The following is a 17,376-nucleotide window of genomic DNA, read 5'->3' as shown; positions in this document are numbered from 1 at the left end:
CTTGAGTGCTTGCTAATCTATATTCACTGTACCTGTTTCATTAACTTCTTTCTCGCTTTATCATCATTCTTGCTTTGTCATCAACACCTCGCATTCTTTCACTTGTTTTTTTTTTTTTTTCCTGTTTTGTTGTCTTCTTTTGTTTCCTCATGTATGCTCTTTGTTTCTGTTCATTATTTTTCTTTTCTTTCTTTACCTTCCTCACTTTTAATTTTTTTCTAGCTCTTCTTTTTATCTCTTTTTTTCATATGTTATCCTTTGTTTTCTTATATTTTTTCCTTTATCTGGTTTTCTTCCTTTTTTCTTTCTTTGGCTTGGTTCCCTGTACCTTCCCGTTTTTCTCATCCGTTCTCTTATCTCTTATTTTTCTCTACTTCCCTCACGGTTCCCTTCATTTTTTTTTTCTTGTTGCACACATTCTTGTTTCCTTATCTCAGTTATTTGTCTAGATATTTTAATTCTTTTGGTTATCATCACTTTTTATTTTTTTATTTATTCATTGTTTTATTTATTTGTTTATTTATTTATTTATTTATTTATTCATTTGTATTGTTTTGTTTTCATTTTTTTTTCTTACTCTGTCTGGTTCTCTAAGTTCCCTTGTTTTTCTTCACCTTTCTTCACTTGTTTTGTTAATGATTTTTTTACGTGTTTATTTTTTATTCACGTATTATGTGTGCAAAATCACTTTTTCTTTCTTTCATTTAGTGTACTTCAGTTTATCACTTTTTTTCATATCTTTCTTTTTCTTCGTACTTCATCGCAATCTCTTTTCCATCGTCAACAGTACATTACCGTATCTCTGTCTCTTATCCCTTTTTTTCTTTTTTTTTCTCTCTCTCTCTCTCTCCTTTAAAGTGTACCCTTAATTAAATTTGAAGCACTATTTTGACGTATCAGAAAAGTAGTTGAATTCTTTATCTATCTCTCTCGTTTATTCTCTATCTTCCATCCTTCACTCTCACTTTGGTTCCCTTTACTTTTTCTCTTTTTTTTCTTTATCCTTGTTTATTTTATTACGTATGTTCTTTCTCTGGTTCTCTCTGGGTTCTCTTCACTTTTTTCCTTCTTTTCTCATTTGTTTCCTTATCTCTGTTCTTTGCTTCGTCCTCTTAGTTCTTTTTGTCCTCTTCACCTTTTATTTTGTTGGCTTTTCTTAAGCATTTTCTTCTTTCAATAGAGAGGTTTCAAGATACATACCCTCTAATTTTGTATGGTCCTTTTGACCTTTCTTTAGGGATTGACACCCCAATACCCCCCCACTTTTTTTTTCTTTTTGTTGTCGTATGTCACTGTCCCTCTTACATAAAGGGGAAAGAAAAACGCATCGAAAAAGTGCTTTAACTCATCCTCTATTCCTATCTCACTCTCTGTCCCCCGTCCTTCACTCTCATCTTTTCAAATCGTACTTTTATCTATAATTTACCTTACTTCACCTGCCTCACCCTTCCTTGTACACCTCACCAAACCTCCTTTATCATTACCATACCTTCCTTACCTGCCTCAGCCTCCCCCTGTCCACCTCACCACCTTACGTTAATTAACCTTCACCACCTGTTCCCAGCACCCAGCACGCGCCACATGCCTGACCCTTCCTCTCCTCGCCTTGATTAACTCCCACGTGCTCTCACCTACCTGTTGTGTAACCTTATGTGGAGCACGCCCCCGCCTTAATTAAGCTTCGACAGGTGTTGCGTTGCTTACACCTGCTCAGTACCTCCCTGATTTGGGCAGTTGTCTAAAGTTGTGTTAAGTGGTGTTTTGTGAAATGCTTAAGGCACAAATAGATAGAAAGATGTGAAAATTTGGCACTTATTTTGTCGTTATCTATTTTATTTTGTTCATTTATTTATTTATTTATTTTTTTTTAGGTTTGTATTTTATTCTTTGGTTATGTAAGTTCTCTCGGTTATCTTCATATTTTCTTCTTCATCTTCTGCTCTCATTCGTTTTCTTATCTTTGTTCCTTGTGTGGTTTTCCTACTAGTTCTTTTAGTTCTTCACTTTTCTTTTTTTTTTGTCTTTTTTTACGTTTTATTTATCTTTACTTCTTATTACATATTGTCATTAGTTTTTCTTAGGTTTGTATTCTTAAATGTTTGGGCGTCTTATCTCTGCAATTTTTAAGAAGTTGTAGTAGAAGTTATTGTATGTTTTTTCGAGTTTGTCTTCATGTTTCTGGTGGTAGTTTGGCAAAAGGTTCTTTACTGTTAACCCTTCCACTGCCAGATTTTTTTTTTTTTCTTAAATACACATAACTTTTGAGACACTATTTTTTAATTTTTTTGGGGGAGATAAACAATCTTAGAATAATAGTTTTGTAGCGTAAAAAAATACAAAATTAACCTCCTGTTTTCTCTCTTTTCTTTCCTGTGTCTCCATGCAAACAATTTTTACGTGGTCATGAAGGTTAACGAAAGGTCACCATATTACTAAAGAGGTTAATACGAAAAAATGAAAGAAATAAAACGAAAGGCTGATTCTTTATGTTTTCGATAGTGTTTTCATGTTCCTGGTGATGGCTCAGCAAGGTTTCTACACTGTTAGCACGAAAAAACAAATGAAGCCCTTATTTTTCATTTGTATAGCAGTTCAGCAATGTTTCTACACTGTTAACACCAAAAAAAAAAAAAAAAAAAAAAAAACTGAGAGTCTGATTCTCCACTTGTATAGCCTTTGAAAATAGTTGAAATGAGAGACGAAAGCGTTTAAGAATGCGTGTCTGCGCGCTGCCCTCGTGTAAAGCAGTTCATGTGTGTATTCAATTTCTGTCCAGTTTTTCTACGCGAGGTTGAGTGGACTCGTGACACCACCACTTGAAGCCTCAGTGCTCCCCTCACACCTGACCTTTCGTGTGTCGTCACCAGACGTGGGTGTGGGGTTGTCATTTCTATTCTCTCTCTGATAAATCAAAGGCTTTCTCGAAACATTTTATGAATATTTGTTTTCAGTTAACTCATCTTATTTTTTTTTTCCTGGAATAACCTCAATATGTTTTCTTTAATATTTAATAGAGTTACGAATAACTTTCAACTTGACTGAAATTGAATGACTAAAATTATTGACATGAGAACTTAAGAACACAAAGGGAGCTGCAAAAAGCCAGTAGGCCTATACGTGACAGTCTACTCGTAAAAAAAACTTACATTCTCTTTACCTCCTTATTTCATTTCTGGGCTGCTTCCGTCAGGCGTCGCCACAGCGGATCAACCTTCTCTCCGTCTTCTGTGTCTTCCTCAGTCTCACCCATTACAAGCATGTCTTCTTTCACTGTATCCATGAATCTTCTCGTAGGTCTTCCTCTCTGTTTCTCTTGTCGGGTAGATCCATCTCCAGCATCCTCCTCCTCACACACTCCTCGTCTCTCCTCTTGACACACCCAAACCGAAAAGATAACCTAACTTAACCTAAGCTAAGCAAATGTAACTAAAGAATAGAACAGTCGTTTAGAATTTAACTCATCCCTTCCCCAGAAATAACTAACTCTCCAGTAGATGTCCTTAATGGACCGACTTTAGATAAATAAATAAATATATAAACAAATTTCTTTGAATTTGTCATCTGGCTGGCTGCCTTCATCTACTTGTTCTTAGTTGTTTCTCGTTCTTTTGGTTCTCCTTCATGTTTTCTTCTTTTTGTATGTTTTTTACGTTTTATTTATCTTTGTTCTTTATTACTTATTGCGTCATCATTATTATTATTATTATTATTATTATTATTATTATTATTATTATCATTTTATTCTTAAATGTTTGGGCGTCTAATCTCACAATTTTTAACAAGCTACTCTCATCTCCTACTTGTTCATAGGTGTTCTTTTCCTTCACCTCCTGGTTGATATCATGTTATTCACCAGGCTAGCTGCTCTCATCTACTTATTCTTAGGCGTTATGTTGTGTTATACTGTTCTCACCATTGCCTTTCTCTCCCTCCACAGGTGTACAACATGCTCATCACCACCCTCTTCCTGTTGTTCGTCCTCACCACAGTGGCCCTGCTCATCTTCCTGCTCATGCGGCGTCCCCCCTGCTGTCCGTGCTGCCAGGACCCCTACGACACCTCGGCCTCCCCCGGCAGTACTGGATCGCAGGTGAGTCGGGCTGGGTACTGCTGACGAAGGAGGAAGGAAATATACAGGGGGGAAAAAAAAAAGAAAAAAAGAAAATGGGGGAAATATCCTCACTTATCCTTAATTTTTCTTTCTATTTTATCTGTGATTTTTATTTCTTTTCTTTTTTTAATCTTTTGTGAATAAATGTTCGCTTATCTTTTTTATTTTATTCCTTCAGTTTTTTTTTTCATGTACAGTAAAAAATAAAATAAATGTTCGTTTTTCCTGCCTATCTTATTTTTTTTTATTGCTTACTTTTTTCTTGGTTTTTCTTTTTTTCCATCTTTTATGATTTATCTCTATTTTCTTCGCTCTTTTTTTTCTGTCGAGTTTCTTGTTTTTTTTTTGTGCTCGTGTGTGTGTGTGTGTGTGTGTGTGTGTGTGTGTGTGTGTGTGTGTGTGTGTGTGTGTGTGTGTGTGTGTGTGTGTGTGTGTGTGTGTGTGTGTGTGTTCTCTCTCTCTCTCTCTCTCTCTCTCTCTCTCTCTCTCTCTCTCTCTCTCTCTCTCTCTCTCTCTCTCTCTCTCTCTCTCTCTCTCTCTCTCTCTCTCTCTCTCTCTCTCTCTCTCTCTCACATTTTTTTCCCTTCTTTTCTCTTTCTCTTTTATATATTTCCTTTGATCTTTCTCTTTATATCGTCTTTTCCTCCTCCTCCTCCTCCTCCTCCTCCTCCTTCTCCTCCTCCTCCTCCTCCTCCTCCTCCTCCTCCTCCTCCTCCTCCTCCTCCTCCTCCTCCTCCTTCTATTCCTGTTCTCATTTTATTCTCTTTTCATTATTCCTTCCTTCCTTCCTTCCTTCCTTCCTCTCACCTTTTTTCTTGTCATGCCTTCTCTTCTTATCATTTCTTCTTTCCTTTTTCCTTTTCTTCTAGCCTCTCCTCTGCTTTCCTCTCCTCCTATTTCTCCTCTCTTCTCCTTCCTCTCTTTCTTTTCCTCTTCTCTTTCTTCTTTTTTGGAACACTCTCAGGTTCACTATAATCGTAAATTTTATCTTGTTATTGTTGTTGCTCTTGTTGTTTTATTGCATTGTCTTCGTTTTTTCCTCCTTTTTTTATTTCTTTTTATTGCTCCTCTCTTTCAATCTTTTCTCTCTTCTTTTCTTGTATGTTTCTGTTATTCTTTCATTCTTTCTTTTGTTTGTTTATTTAGATGGTCTCTTTCTTTCTTGTTTGTTTGTTTCGTTTTTCTTTCGTTCTCTCTCTCTCTCTCTCTCTCTCTCTCTCTCTCTCTCTCTCTCTCTCTCTCTCTCTCTCTCTCTCTCTCTCTCTCTCTCTCTCTCTCTCTTCTTCTTCTTCTTCTTCTTCTTCTTCTTCTTCTTCTTCTTCTTCTTCTTCTTCTTCTTCTTCTCCTCTTCCTTCTTCTTTTTCTTCTTCGTGTTGCGTTGTATTGTTTTGTAGCCCCTCCTCCTCCCTCCTCCTCCTCCTCCTCCTCCTCTTCCGTAGTAGTAGTAGTAGTAGTAGTAATAGTAGTAGTAGTAGTAGTAGTAGTAGTAGTAGTAGTAGTTCACTCCCACAGCAACGCGTTAGAACTCCTCTTTAGCCTAAACCAGTCTTTCCTCCCCTCCTTTTCCCCTCCCTTCCCTTCCCCTCTCTTCCCGACTCTTCTCTTCTCTTCCCCTCTCTTCCTTCTCCTCCTCCTTCTCCATGACGACTCCCCATCGACCCCTTAAAACTTGTCTCCTCCTCCTCCTCCTCCTCCTCCTCCTCCTCCTCCTCCTCCTCCTCCTCCTCCTCCTCCTCCTCCTCCAAGCATATACATAAACTGCCTCCTCGCTCTCCTCTTGCTCTCCACTATGCAGTTAAAGGAGGAGGAGGAGGAGGAGCAGGAGGAAGAGGAGTGAGAGGAACATAAGGGTAGAACTGAGTGAAATATTAAATGAAATTGTACAGTAAGAGAGAGAGAGAGAGAGAGAGAGAGAGAGAGAGAGAGAGAGAGAGAGAGAGAGAGAGAGAGAGAGAGAGAGAGAGAGAGAGAGAAATGAAAGACGGAATCATTTACTTTCCTTTTATCTACGTTATCTTTCATCTCATGTTTTATTCTTCCTTTTCCTTTCTTTTTCTTCCCTTTCTTTCTCCTCCCTTCCGTGTGCTTCCATTTTTCTCTCCTCTTTTTGTATTGTATTTTCTCTTGCATTTCCAGTTTTATCCCTTCTTTCACTCACTCTTTCCTCCCTTTCTTTCCTTCCTTCCTGTTCCCTTGCCTTCCCTCATTTCTATTTTTTTTTGTATTTATCAGCTTTATCCCTCTCTTTTCTTACTCCCTTCTTCCCTTCTCTTTCCTTCCATTTCTCCGATTTTATTTCTGTTACCTTTATTCCTCCCTTCCCTTCCTCCATCCCTTTATTTCCTTCCCTTCCCTTACTCTCTTTCATCCCTTTCCCTTCCCGTCCTTCATTTCCTTCCTTCTTTCGTTTCTTTCTGCTTTCCTTCTATCTTTCCTCCATTATCTTTATTCCTCCCTTCCCTTCCCTTCGCTATCACCTGACGTGTTCCCATCAAGTTAATTGTTACCTCACCTGACGCCTTAATTACCTAAGTAGGCCAAGAACCCCCCTTCCCCATTCCCCCTCTCCCCTCCCTCTCAACCTCCCCACCAGAGGCACAATTTCCCCTCTAACACCTCTCCCCACCCCTCACCTCCCTCTTAATGGTGGTCACTGCACGCAACACCTCTTAAGGCCGCATTCTGAGATACACCCTTTAAATTTACACCCTCGTTATCACTCACTGTCGTTATTATTTTCACACTGTTTTATTTCATTATGATTTGGGGTATGTTAGGTTGGGTTAGGGTTGTGTTTGGTTAGGCTAAGTTAGATCAGGTTTGGTTAGATCAAATTGGGTGAAGTGAAGTTAGGTTTGGATTGGGATGAGTTAGGTTTGGCTTGGTTTAGGGTGGGTTAAGTCAGGTTAGGTCAGGTTAGATTAGGTTAGGTAAGGTACGTTTATATGTTAGTTTTCGTTTCGTTTGGTTTAATTTGGTTTAGTTAGAATATATTAGGTTGGTTAGGTTAGGTTAGGTAAGATACGTTACGTCACGTTAGATTAGGTGAAATAAGGTTATTTTTGCGCACTACTATCATTAACACCATCATCACAGGCATCACTATCTTTCCCTACCGCCGCCACCACCACCACCAGGTAACACACACACACACACACACACACACACACACACACACACACACACACACACACACACACACCACGACACTTTTATTAACTCTGCCTGCTACGGTCATCACACCTGCTCCCTGCCACGCCCACCACACCCTCCACCACGCCCACCTCCATCACTCAACACTCCTCACCTCCCCATCTCCCCCTCTACACACGCGCTTGGGGCCAGCCATCCCACACGCAGCCAGGATCAGATAACCTTGAGTGTGAGGAATGACTGACCTTGCGCGCGCACACACACACACACACACACACACACACACACACACACACACACACACACACACACACACACACACACACACACACACACACACACACACGTCACGCAAGGTGTCCTGTTAACGTGACCTTGTGCTGTGTGTGTGTGTGTGTGTGTGTGTGTGTGTGTGTGTGTGTGTGTAGGCGCGATATCCTATAAGCAAGGTCTCTTCACTTCACGCTACAGTCACTGTATTTCAATGGGTTTACTGTGCGACCGTTTTTTTATACTGTATTTCTTTTAGTTCCCCCCACTGTGAGGGAATGGTAGAAAACGGGGATTATTGTGTTTTGTTTATTTACTTTGTTTACTTTATTTTATAATCTGTTCGTTTTTTATCGTTGTTGTTTTGCTTTATTTTAGTTTATCGGTATTTTAGTTTATGCATTTGTTTATTTATTTTCATTGTTGTTATTGCTTTTGTTGTTGTTGTTGTTGTTATTGTTGTTGTTGTAGATGTTTTGGTTTATTTTTGTTATTGAGGATTGGGAGACAAAATTTTAATTATTTATTCATTATTGCTCATTATTTATCTTTCTATTCACTCATTTAAACTATTTATTTTCTATTTTTTTTTGTATAGGGAAAGTAGAAGCTTTTCTTCATTATTCTTCATTATTCATCTGTTTATTTGTTTACCTATTTACTTATTCACGTTTGCTCTTTTTTTTTCTATTCGTTTTACATTTTTTCACTCCGCTTCCTCCTCCGCCTTATTGTCTATGCATTTATTCAAGTATACTGTATATTTATTTTCTTTTGTATTGTTTTCTAGTCCGTTTTTCACTTATAATGTCTCTTTTCTGTTTATTTACTCTTTTACTTACATTTTTTTATATATTTTTTATCAGTTTGTTCTCTCTCTCTCTCTCTCTCTCTCTCTCTCTCTCTCTCTCTCTCTCTCTCTCTCTCTCTCTCTCTCTCTCTCTCTCTCTCTCTCTCTCTCTCTCTCTCTCTCTCCCCCCAACCACCTCACGCCCTGTGGTCATTTGAGTTATCCACAAAAAAATAAATAATAAAATAAAATAAAAAACGAAAAAAGAGGGAAGTGTCTGTTAGTTTTTCTTCCGCACGTGTGGAGGAAGATGCGACACTCCTCCTCCTCCTCCTCCTCCTCCTCCTCCTCCTCCTCCTCCTCCTCCTCCTCCTCCTCCTCCTCCTCTTCACGCTACGTTTATGCTTTTAGAAGACTTAGTGGTCGTCATTTTAGTTGCTTCACGGAGGAATGAGATAGTGGTGTTCTTACTTCTCTTTTTTTTAAAATCCTCCTCCTCCTCCTCCTCCTCCTCCTCCTCCTCCTCCTCCTCCTCCTCCTCCTCCTCCTCCTCCTCTTCTTCTTCTTCTAGTGTCTATTAAGTTGTGGGTTTGGTATAATATAGTAAGCACTGCGGTCTCTCTCTCTCTCTCTCTCTCTCTCTCTCTCTCTCTCTCTCTCTCTCTCTCTCTCTCTCTCTCTCTCTCTCTCTCTCTCTCTCTCTCTCTGGACGTGAAAAGGCTTCCTAGTAATTCATCAGAGTTGTTTTCTTCTTTTTCTTTTCGTTCGTTTTTTCCTTTCTTTCTTTCTTTCTTTCTTTCTTTCTTTCTTTCTTTCTCTCAATGGACGCGGAAAAGGACGGTGGTAGTAATCTTCTTCTTCTTCTTCTTCTTATGTCCTCCTCCTCCTCCTCCTCCTCCTCCTCCTCCTCCTCCTCCTCCTCCTCCTCCTCCTCCTCCTCCTCCTCCCACATAGTTGACTCACAGCAACGCATCACAACTCCTTCTTAGCCTAAACCAGTCTTTCCTCCCTTTCTTCCCCTCCACCCCCTCTCTCTGTCTCTTACTTGTCTTTATCTTTCTTTCTTTATGTATCTATTTTATGTACTTATCTATATATTTTATACAAGAACGTAAAAGGAAGAAAATGTTAACGATGTCATTAATTTTTGTATATGATTTTTTTTCTTTTAGAGCTGTTATTTATGTATTTATTTATTTCTATTAGCTTTTTTCCTTATTTGTTATTACTTTTATATTAATGTACTAGTTAATCTCACTAAGAGAACTGTGGTGTGTGGGTTGGTTTTCGTGCTGAGCCACAAGGTACAGATTTTAAAAGTTATGTAAAGCTTGTCTTCTCGCTCTTCACCACCACCACCACCACCACCACCACCACCACCACCACCACCACCACCACCACCACCACTACTACAACTACTACTACTACTACTACTACTACTACTACTACTACTACTACTACTACTACTACTACTGGTGTTATGTTTTTATATAAGAGGGGAACTGGCTAAAGGGTAACAAAAACGGAGAGAGAGAGAGAGAGAGAGAGAGAGAGAGAGAGAGAGAGAGAGAGAGAGAGAGAGAGAGAGAGAGAGAGAGAGAGGCCCACTGACGTGTTAATCCCTAAATAAAAAGCCAAATGGGTGATCTCGAAACTGGAGGATACGTGGCTTGAAACTACTATTACCACTACTACTTTACACTGTACCTAGCTTTTCTCTTATACTATAGTTAGAGTGGAGTAATGAAGTTAAATTAGTTAAACCAGATAAGTTTTATACAGGGACTGCCACCTGTAGGCCTGATGACTTATTGCAGCTTCTCATGTGCTCCTGTGTTCTGACGCTCTCTCCCTCACCTGCAGGCGGCCAACATCACCTACCTGACGGAGACCCATGGCATCGTGGTCAAGAAGTGGATGAAGGACTCACCGCCGCCCTACGAGTCCCCGCCGGAGTACAGCAGCCTGTCCCCGGAGCTCATCATGGACGCCAAGACGCTGCAGGACCTGGTCACCTCACCGCCGCCACCGCCCCCGCCGCCCCAGTCCAGCGCCCCCGCCTCCAGCAGCCCCCCTGCGGCAGGCGTGGTACTGGACAGGTCCTCGTCGCCGCTGTGCACCACGCCCCTTTTCAGCGCCTCCTTCTGCGACTCGCCTCGTAGTCTCACCCCGACTATTCACCACGAAGGGAGAGGCGCCGCCGCCGCCGCCGCGTGCCTCTTCGACCGTTCATCGTCACCCATCTTCACCCACTACCAGTCACCTCCCGCCGGTGGTCTCTCTCACCCGTCATCCTCGTCGTCATCGTCGTCCACTACTTACGTTGCGTCGTCCGCGGTGGCGCCCTCTGTGTACGGGCAGGCGACGCCCTCCCCGCCCAGCTACGAGAGTCTGCAGCAGGTGTACTGTCACGACGCCGCACCCAGGAGGAAGGAGGACGCTCGGTAAAGGCGGCCAGTGTGCTGCGCCAACGTGATTCATAATAATAATAATAATAATAATAATAATAATAATAATAATAATAATAATAATAATAATAACAACGACATCAACAGCAAAGTGATGGAAAATAAAGATAATAGTGAGAATAAAAGTGGCGGAGGAGAAAGACGCAAAACAAATATATATATATATATATAAAAAAAAAGTGAGAGAAGAAAACAGACAAAAAAAATAAATCATAAAAACACTTCAGCCAATTTCACTGTTAAAGTGTTTTTTGCTTCATGGATTTTATATGTCATGTGTTCAGTGTAGATAACTCAACCTTAACCCCACCCCATCTCCTCTTCCTCCCTCTCGCCCTGTATCCTCGCCCTCGCCCCTCGCCCTTGCCTCAACGTTCCGGTGTTGTACCTCTGGAGTGACGCTAGGCTAACACACCCTCGTGCGTGGTGCAGCGCCGCGGTACAATGGTGCGTGGAAAAAATGCTGCCTCACCCTTCACCATCTCGTCCTTCACTTCCTTCTCCTCCTCCTGCGCCACTTTCGTCTTCACTACCTATTGGTTTTCTTCTACTTTGCCTCTTCTCTCAGTTCCTGCTGCTCTTGTCCTCTTTCGCATTCCTCCTCCTCCTCCTCCTCCTCCTCCTCCTCCTCCTCCTCCTCCTGTCACAGCTAAATTGATGGAAGGGGAAGCAAGGTGATGCAAGAGTTCCCTTTAGTTACCTCTTCATACTCCCCTCTCCCATCTCTTCCCCTCATCTGCTCCCCTTCCTGCTCGCTTCCCCTCTTACCTTCCCTCACCTACTCCCCTCATTTGCTCCCCTCCCCTCACCCACTTTCCTCCTCTTGCATACTGCCTTCCCCTCCTCTCCCCTCCCCTGTTTTCCCCTCACCTGGTCCTCTCTTCCCTCAACTACTCCCCTCTTTTAACTGTGGATGCCAAGGTGTTCCCGCAACCATGCAGGATATGTGTGTGTGTGTGTGTGTGTGTGTGTGTGTGTGTGTGTGTGTGTGTGTGTGTGTGTGTGTGTGTGTGTGTGTGTATTTCCCTCCTGCGTTCCATTAGCTTATCATCTCTCGTTATCTCCCCTCATATCTCTCTCTCTCTCTCTGCTTATCTCCCTTCATTCGTCAATTTTCTCTCCCTTTTCCTATCTTGTCCATAATATCTACCCTCCTCCTCCTCCTCCTCCTCCTCCTCCTCCTCCTCCTCCTCCTCCTCCTCCTCCTCCTCATCCACACCACCGCCGCCTCGTCGCTTCACCACCAGAGATCTTCCGTCCATAGTTGTGATTCCTTACTAAGTTAACGAGACTTGCTGTGTTCCGCCGTCGCCTCCGCCGCCGCCGCCACCATCCTGACGTGTTCTCCTCCTCCTCCTCCTCCTCCTCCTCCTCCTCCTCCTCCTCCTCCTCCTCCTTCTCCTCCTCCCCAGTAATGCTTCCTAAACCTTTCCACTTTTGATATAAACTTAAGGTTGCTTCGCTGTGTGTGTGTGTGTGTGTGTGTGTGTGTGTGTGTGTGTGTGTGTGTGTGTGTGTGTGTGTGTGTGTGTGTGTGTGTGTGTATGTATGTATAGCATTTGCTTTATCGTTCTTGCTGCTTCTCTCTCTCTCTCTCTCTCTCTCTCTCTCTCTCTCTCTCTCTCTCTCTCTCTCTCTCTCTCTCTCTCTCTCTCTCTCTCTCTCTCTCTCTCTCTCTGTATATTGTTCCTTTATTTATTATGTTTAGATCCATACATTTTTATCTTAATATTACCTGTTTATGTAATTTGTCCTTTTTTCTTCTTGTTGACATGAATCAGTCAGTCGATCAATCAATCAGTTAGTCAGTCAAGAATGTGACTGTCAAATACTGAGTGGAAATTACAGACTGGCAAGATTATTATTATTATTATTATTATTATTATTATTATTATTATTATTATTATTATTATTGTTATCATGTGTGTGTGTGTGTGTGTGTGTGTGTGTGTGTGTGTGTGTGTGTGTGTGTGTGTGTGTGTGTGTGTGTGTGTGTGTGTGTACATCAAACTCACAATTTGCTCACTTCTAATATATGATAATAATAATTGTCACATTTTGATCGTAATTTTCCTTTTTCTTCTTTTTTTAATTTTCATTCACTCATTTAAATCTGATCAGCCTTATACTTCTTCCCTCATTTATCATAATTTCATACTTTCTTGTATGTTCTTTTCTTTCTTCACATCGCTTTTCTCTCTCTCTCTCTCTCTCTCTCTCTCTCTCTCTCTCTCTCTCTCTCTCTCTCTCTCTCTCTCTCTCTCTCTCTCTCTCTCTCTCTCTCTCTCTCTCTCTCTCTCTCTCTCTCTCTCTCTCTCTCTCTCTCTCTCTCTCTCTCTCTCTCTCTCTCTCTCTCTCTCATTAACAAGTGTAATTGTTATATTTGTAATTGTTATATTTCTCGTTTTTGCTTTGTTTTTTTTTTCTTTTCTTTCCTATCTTTATCATCTTCCTTCCATTTCCTATCACGATGTATCACGTTTCACTATCACCATCACTATCACTTTTATCATCATTACTTTATTATTCACTTATACCTTAACAATCCTTATAACATTTTGTATATATATATGTATATCAGTATAATATATGACTTCTTTCTTAACTGAGGTTGTGTAAGAACGATGAAGAGCATTATTGTTATTATTATTATTATTATTATTATTATTATTATTATTATTATTATTATTATTATTATTATTATTATTATCATCATCATTATTATTATTATTACTAATATTTTTTTCTGTTTGTTTTTAGTCATATTAGCTTATTGTTGAGTTTACAATAAGATCAACATTTTGTGTGTTTTGTCTTTGCTTCACGCTGCTGCGTGCATAATTCTGTACCTGTGTCTACCTGTGTTTTATTAGTTTACTCTATAATGGCTTGTATTCCCCACGTTCATATTAACTAAGTTCAATAGAGATGTAAAATTTCAAGTAACTATCACCATTATTATTATTACTAATATTATTATTATTATAACCCTCCTTTAAGTCGATATAAAGAAGCGCAAGGAGTGTATAATACGTGAGACTGTTTGTATAGCTTGGTTTATCTAGTCAAGAAGGGAAGATGAAGATATAGATTATGATCTGGAAAGTGTACGAGAGTCTGGGGTGGGGAAGCGTACGACGTACCGCAGGCAGGGATGTAAACATAAATAAACCCACGTGGAGCCAAGCGTCTGAGAAAAGAGGGATAATAGTGGTATTGGGGAGAAAGTTGCATCATCGTACTTTGGCAACCTACCCGTCTGAAGTTATGTATGTATTACACTTTACTAGGAATATTCATCACTACCAACATATACATGCACCATTTAGTATTATTTGAAACGCAAAACTGATTGTATTTAAAGGTATTCGCTATTTCGAATCATCAGGCCTTAAAACAGATGATGTTGATACCTACAGACAGCATTTATTATTATTATTAGAAACTTAAAGTTGGTTGTATTTACTGGTATTCGCCATTGCTGCTTGTGTATATTGTTAGATATCCTGAGGGGTACTAAATTAAACTCATGTCTCATACGCTGAAATTATTTGAAGGATTATTTATTTATTTATTTATTTATTTATTTATTTAACTGCTACTCCGAATAAGGATTAAGCTGAGAAATAGTACCGCATGCACAGGTTGAGACGCATTGTTGACGCGGTGGCTGCCAGAGTACGATGACAACCTTCAGTCCCCTTGGCCGCGTGTAGCACGAATACTGTTGATACCGTCTATATTTTTTCTACGTAGGCGAGCCGTGGTGCACCTAGAGTGTCAACTGGAGTGTGGCGCATTGCTCAATAACAGACTTGGCCGCACACTGCAGTTGGGTGAGGTGGCGGAGCTCTGTAAGTAGAACACTGTAGTAGGTCTGTAGGTAATGAGCAGTGCAAGTGTTAACCTGTTCTTGTCCCCCGCCACTTGCCACTTTGTGTAGGTGGCAAATGAAGGGGGAAATGGACGAGTGTGGTTATGGAAGCACTGTCTGGTCTGTGGCTGGTGTGTGTGTGTGTGTGTGTGTGTGTGTGTGTGTGTGTGTGTGTGTACGAGTGTTGATAGTATTTCGGTAAACTGCATCCGAGGTTTTCAAGTGACTAGCGAGTTAGGAGAGGGTAGATGTTCGTTAGGTTAATTTGGAATGTCCTTAGACAATTTGCCGTTACCAGATTGTTACACTACATTATTATTTATTTCATGCTGGAGGGGGTAAAAGGCCAACTGAAGATGTCAGTCTGACCAAAAGAGCATCACTCAAAGAAAAAAATAAATAAATAAATAAATAAATGAAACGTCGTGATGCCTCTCTTGAAAGAGTTCCATTCACAGGCATTAGGAAATACAAAATTCGGTATAGTTCCAGAATTTATCAATGGTTAAGACATTGCTACACGTTAGGAGACCTTACGTGGCTGTTTCCTCAACCTATACCATTCAAAAATAAAAATAATTATATATATATATATATATATATATATATATATATATATATATATATATATATATATATATATATATATATATATATATATATATGAAATAAATAAAAAAATAACATTCCCAAGACTCAAATATCAAAATTTTCAAAAATCTCTTAAGTCTTTCAGTAATAACACTCCTTGAAAATTGCTAGATGTGGTTTACCGAAAATAAATTAAAAGCTGTATTCCAGACGTGTGTATGTTTTGTATGTTACCAAAAATTATGTTCTCACTGGCATAAGGCGTCCTCGTGTGATGGTGGTGGTCGCGAGCGTTGAGACGAGTCGCTACTGTATGTTAATAATTCACTCCCAGGCTTCCTTTATCATTGTGAGCAAGCCATAGTTCATAATTCTGTCGTTTTTAAGTGTGTGTGTGTGTGTGTGTGTGTGTGTGTGTGTGTGTGTGTGTGTGTGTGTGTGTGTGTGTGTGTGTGTGTGTGAAGGTACCATCGTCATTTTTATAATTTTTCCCTCCAAAAATACGTATTATTATTGTACGAATCATAAAAGAGAAAGAGAAAAAAATTAAAACTCTCCCTCTCTAAAGATTTCAATGTGTAATCTTCGTCCTCGGTACTGCTGTGCTTCTGAATCCTGCGCACGAACGAAGTTCTAAAGGGGGTTTCCACGTGCGTCACTCAGCTACTCAGTCATCTCATGAATAGAATAGCGTAACCTTTAGATCAGTGACGAGGATTCCTTGTGTGTGTGTGTGTGTGTGTGTGTGTGTGTGTGTGTGTGTGTGTGTGTGTTTCAAGCTTCAAGGAAATACATCTGTAGGTAAAAAAAAAGATTACACATTTCAACGCTTCCTCATTTCATTCTCAACGTCAGCCTTTCACGCCTCGCCGCCGCCCTACCTACCGCCCTTTTCCCTCCCTGCCCGCCCGCCCCCCTGTCCCAGCCATTACCCATAACACGCCCACCCACACACACGCCCAATTTTGCAGTTGGATAATTTTACTTACTGGTTGTTGTGTCATTTTACCTTTCCATAGATGATCGTGTCTCTGTGTTCGTAGGCAAAGTTTTTTCATCGTATTCATTATGGCCGGAATGGCGCTTGCACTCTTAAACCATAAGACGGAGTAATAAAAAAGGCTAAAACTACACTAAAAAAAATAAATCAATGTTTAGATTATAAAATTAGGTAAGGGAAGACTTAAAAAAAAAAAAAAGGCAAAATTATAAGTACAGGTGGTGTAATTTTTTTTCTCTCCCTACATCTCATCTGACACTCGTTCACGTGTTCAGCAGTGCGCTTTTTGAAGACTTTTTCTCTCTGGGCTCTTTATAATGATAAACATACTACATATGACTACTACAAGCTTTCCAAGGTGTTTGTTTCTTACATGTGCTGTAGCAAGTGTGTAGAGTTTGTATTGATATTTTATATATGTTTAATAAAAAAAATAGACCAGTTCGTGTCTTCGTCATCAGTTCCCAAGGGGTTGCGTCATGGTCACGCCAGACACATGACATCCCCACGCCTCCTAAACTCTATACCCACGACACACCCACGCCTCCTCCACTTTAGACCCATGACACACTCATTCCTTCACGCCAAACACATGACATATCTACTCTTCCTCCACGCCAGACCCATGCCTGCCCACACGCCGTCTCCTTTCAGTACATGGGCATCACACCTTGCCACTGAGGTTACTTTGGCAGCGAAATTAGATCAGGGGTGTCAACATTTTTTTTTCTTTTTTTTTCTGGTCTTTACCCACTTTTTGAACATGACGCTCATCCATGGCCGCCATCCACAACCCGTGATTATAGGGACTGTCTACATTCTTCCATTCACCAGGTCCATGCCTAAAAGGTAATTAAAAATTGTATAATTTGCAAAAATATGTAAAGTCTAGTATAGAGTGGTATGGCCCCTGCATTTTGCTACGTGGACCGGCGGGGAGAGGCCGGGAGATGGTCCGCAAATTGAGAGTCAATGGATCAGAATAACATTGAGACTACGTTGGCACTGAGACTAGACTGGCACTTGAGCTTAGTCTAACACTGATATCAAACCGAAACCGAGGCTGGCATCAAGATTTAATTGGCACTAAAGTTAAATTGGCTCCAAGATCACCAAGAG

The 17,376-nt window shown here is 40.4% G+C and overlaps 1 protein-coding gene across 1 annotated transcript in view; it reads left to right on the top strand.

Moving 5' to 3' along the window:
• The window catches only part of LOC135102226 (uncharacterized), a 51,512-nt gene extending 34,814 nt beyond the window's left edge, over window positions 1–16,698 (top strand). The window contains exons 2-3 of the mRNA XM_064007095.1: window positions 3,938–4,090; window positions 10,188–16,698. Of these exons, the coding sequence (XP_063863165.1) occupies window positions 3,938–4,090; window positions 10,188–10,772 (738 nt within the window). The 3' untranslated portion in view covers window positions 10,773–16,698. The remainder of the gene's footprint in view (window positions 1–3,937; window positions 4,091–10,187) is intronic.
• Window positions 16,699–17,376: the final 678 nt, after the last annotated feature.

This window comes from Scylla paramamosain, chromosome 7 (genome assembly GCF_035594125.1).
Source record: "Scylla paramamosain isolate STU-SP2022 chromosome 7, ASM3559412v1, whole genome shotgun sequence".
Lineage (NCBI taxonomy): Eukaryota > Metazoa > Arthropoda > Malacostraca > Decapoda > Portunidae > Scylla > Scylla paramamosain.
Note: the sequence above shows the minus strand (reverse complement) of the source record. Positions and strands in the feature narration are given on the sequence as shown.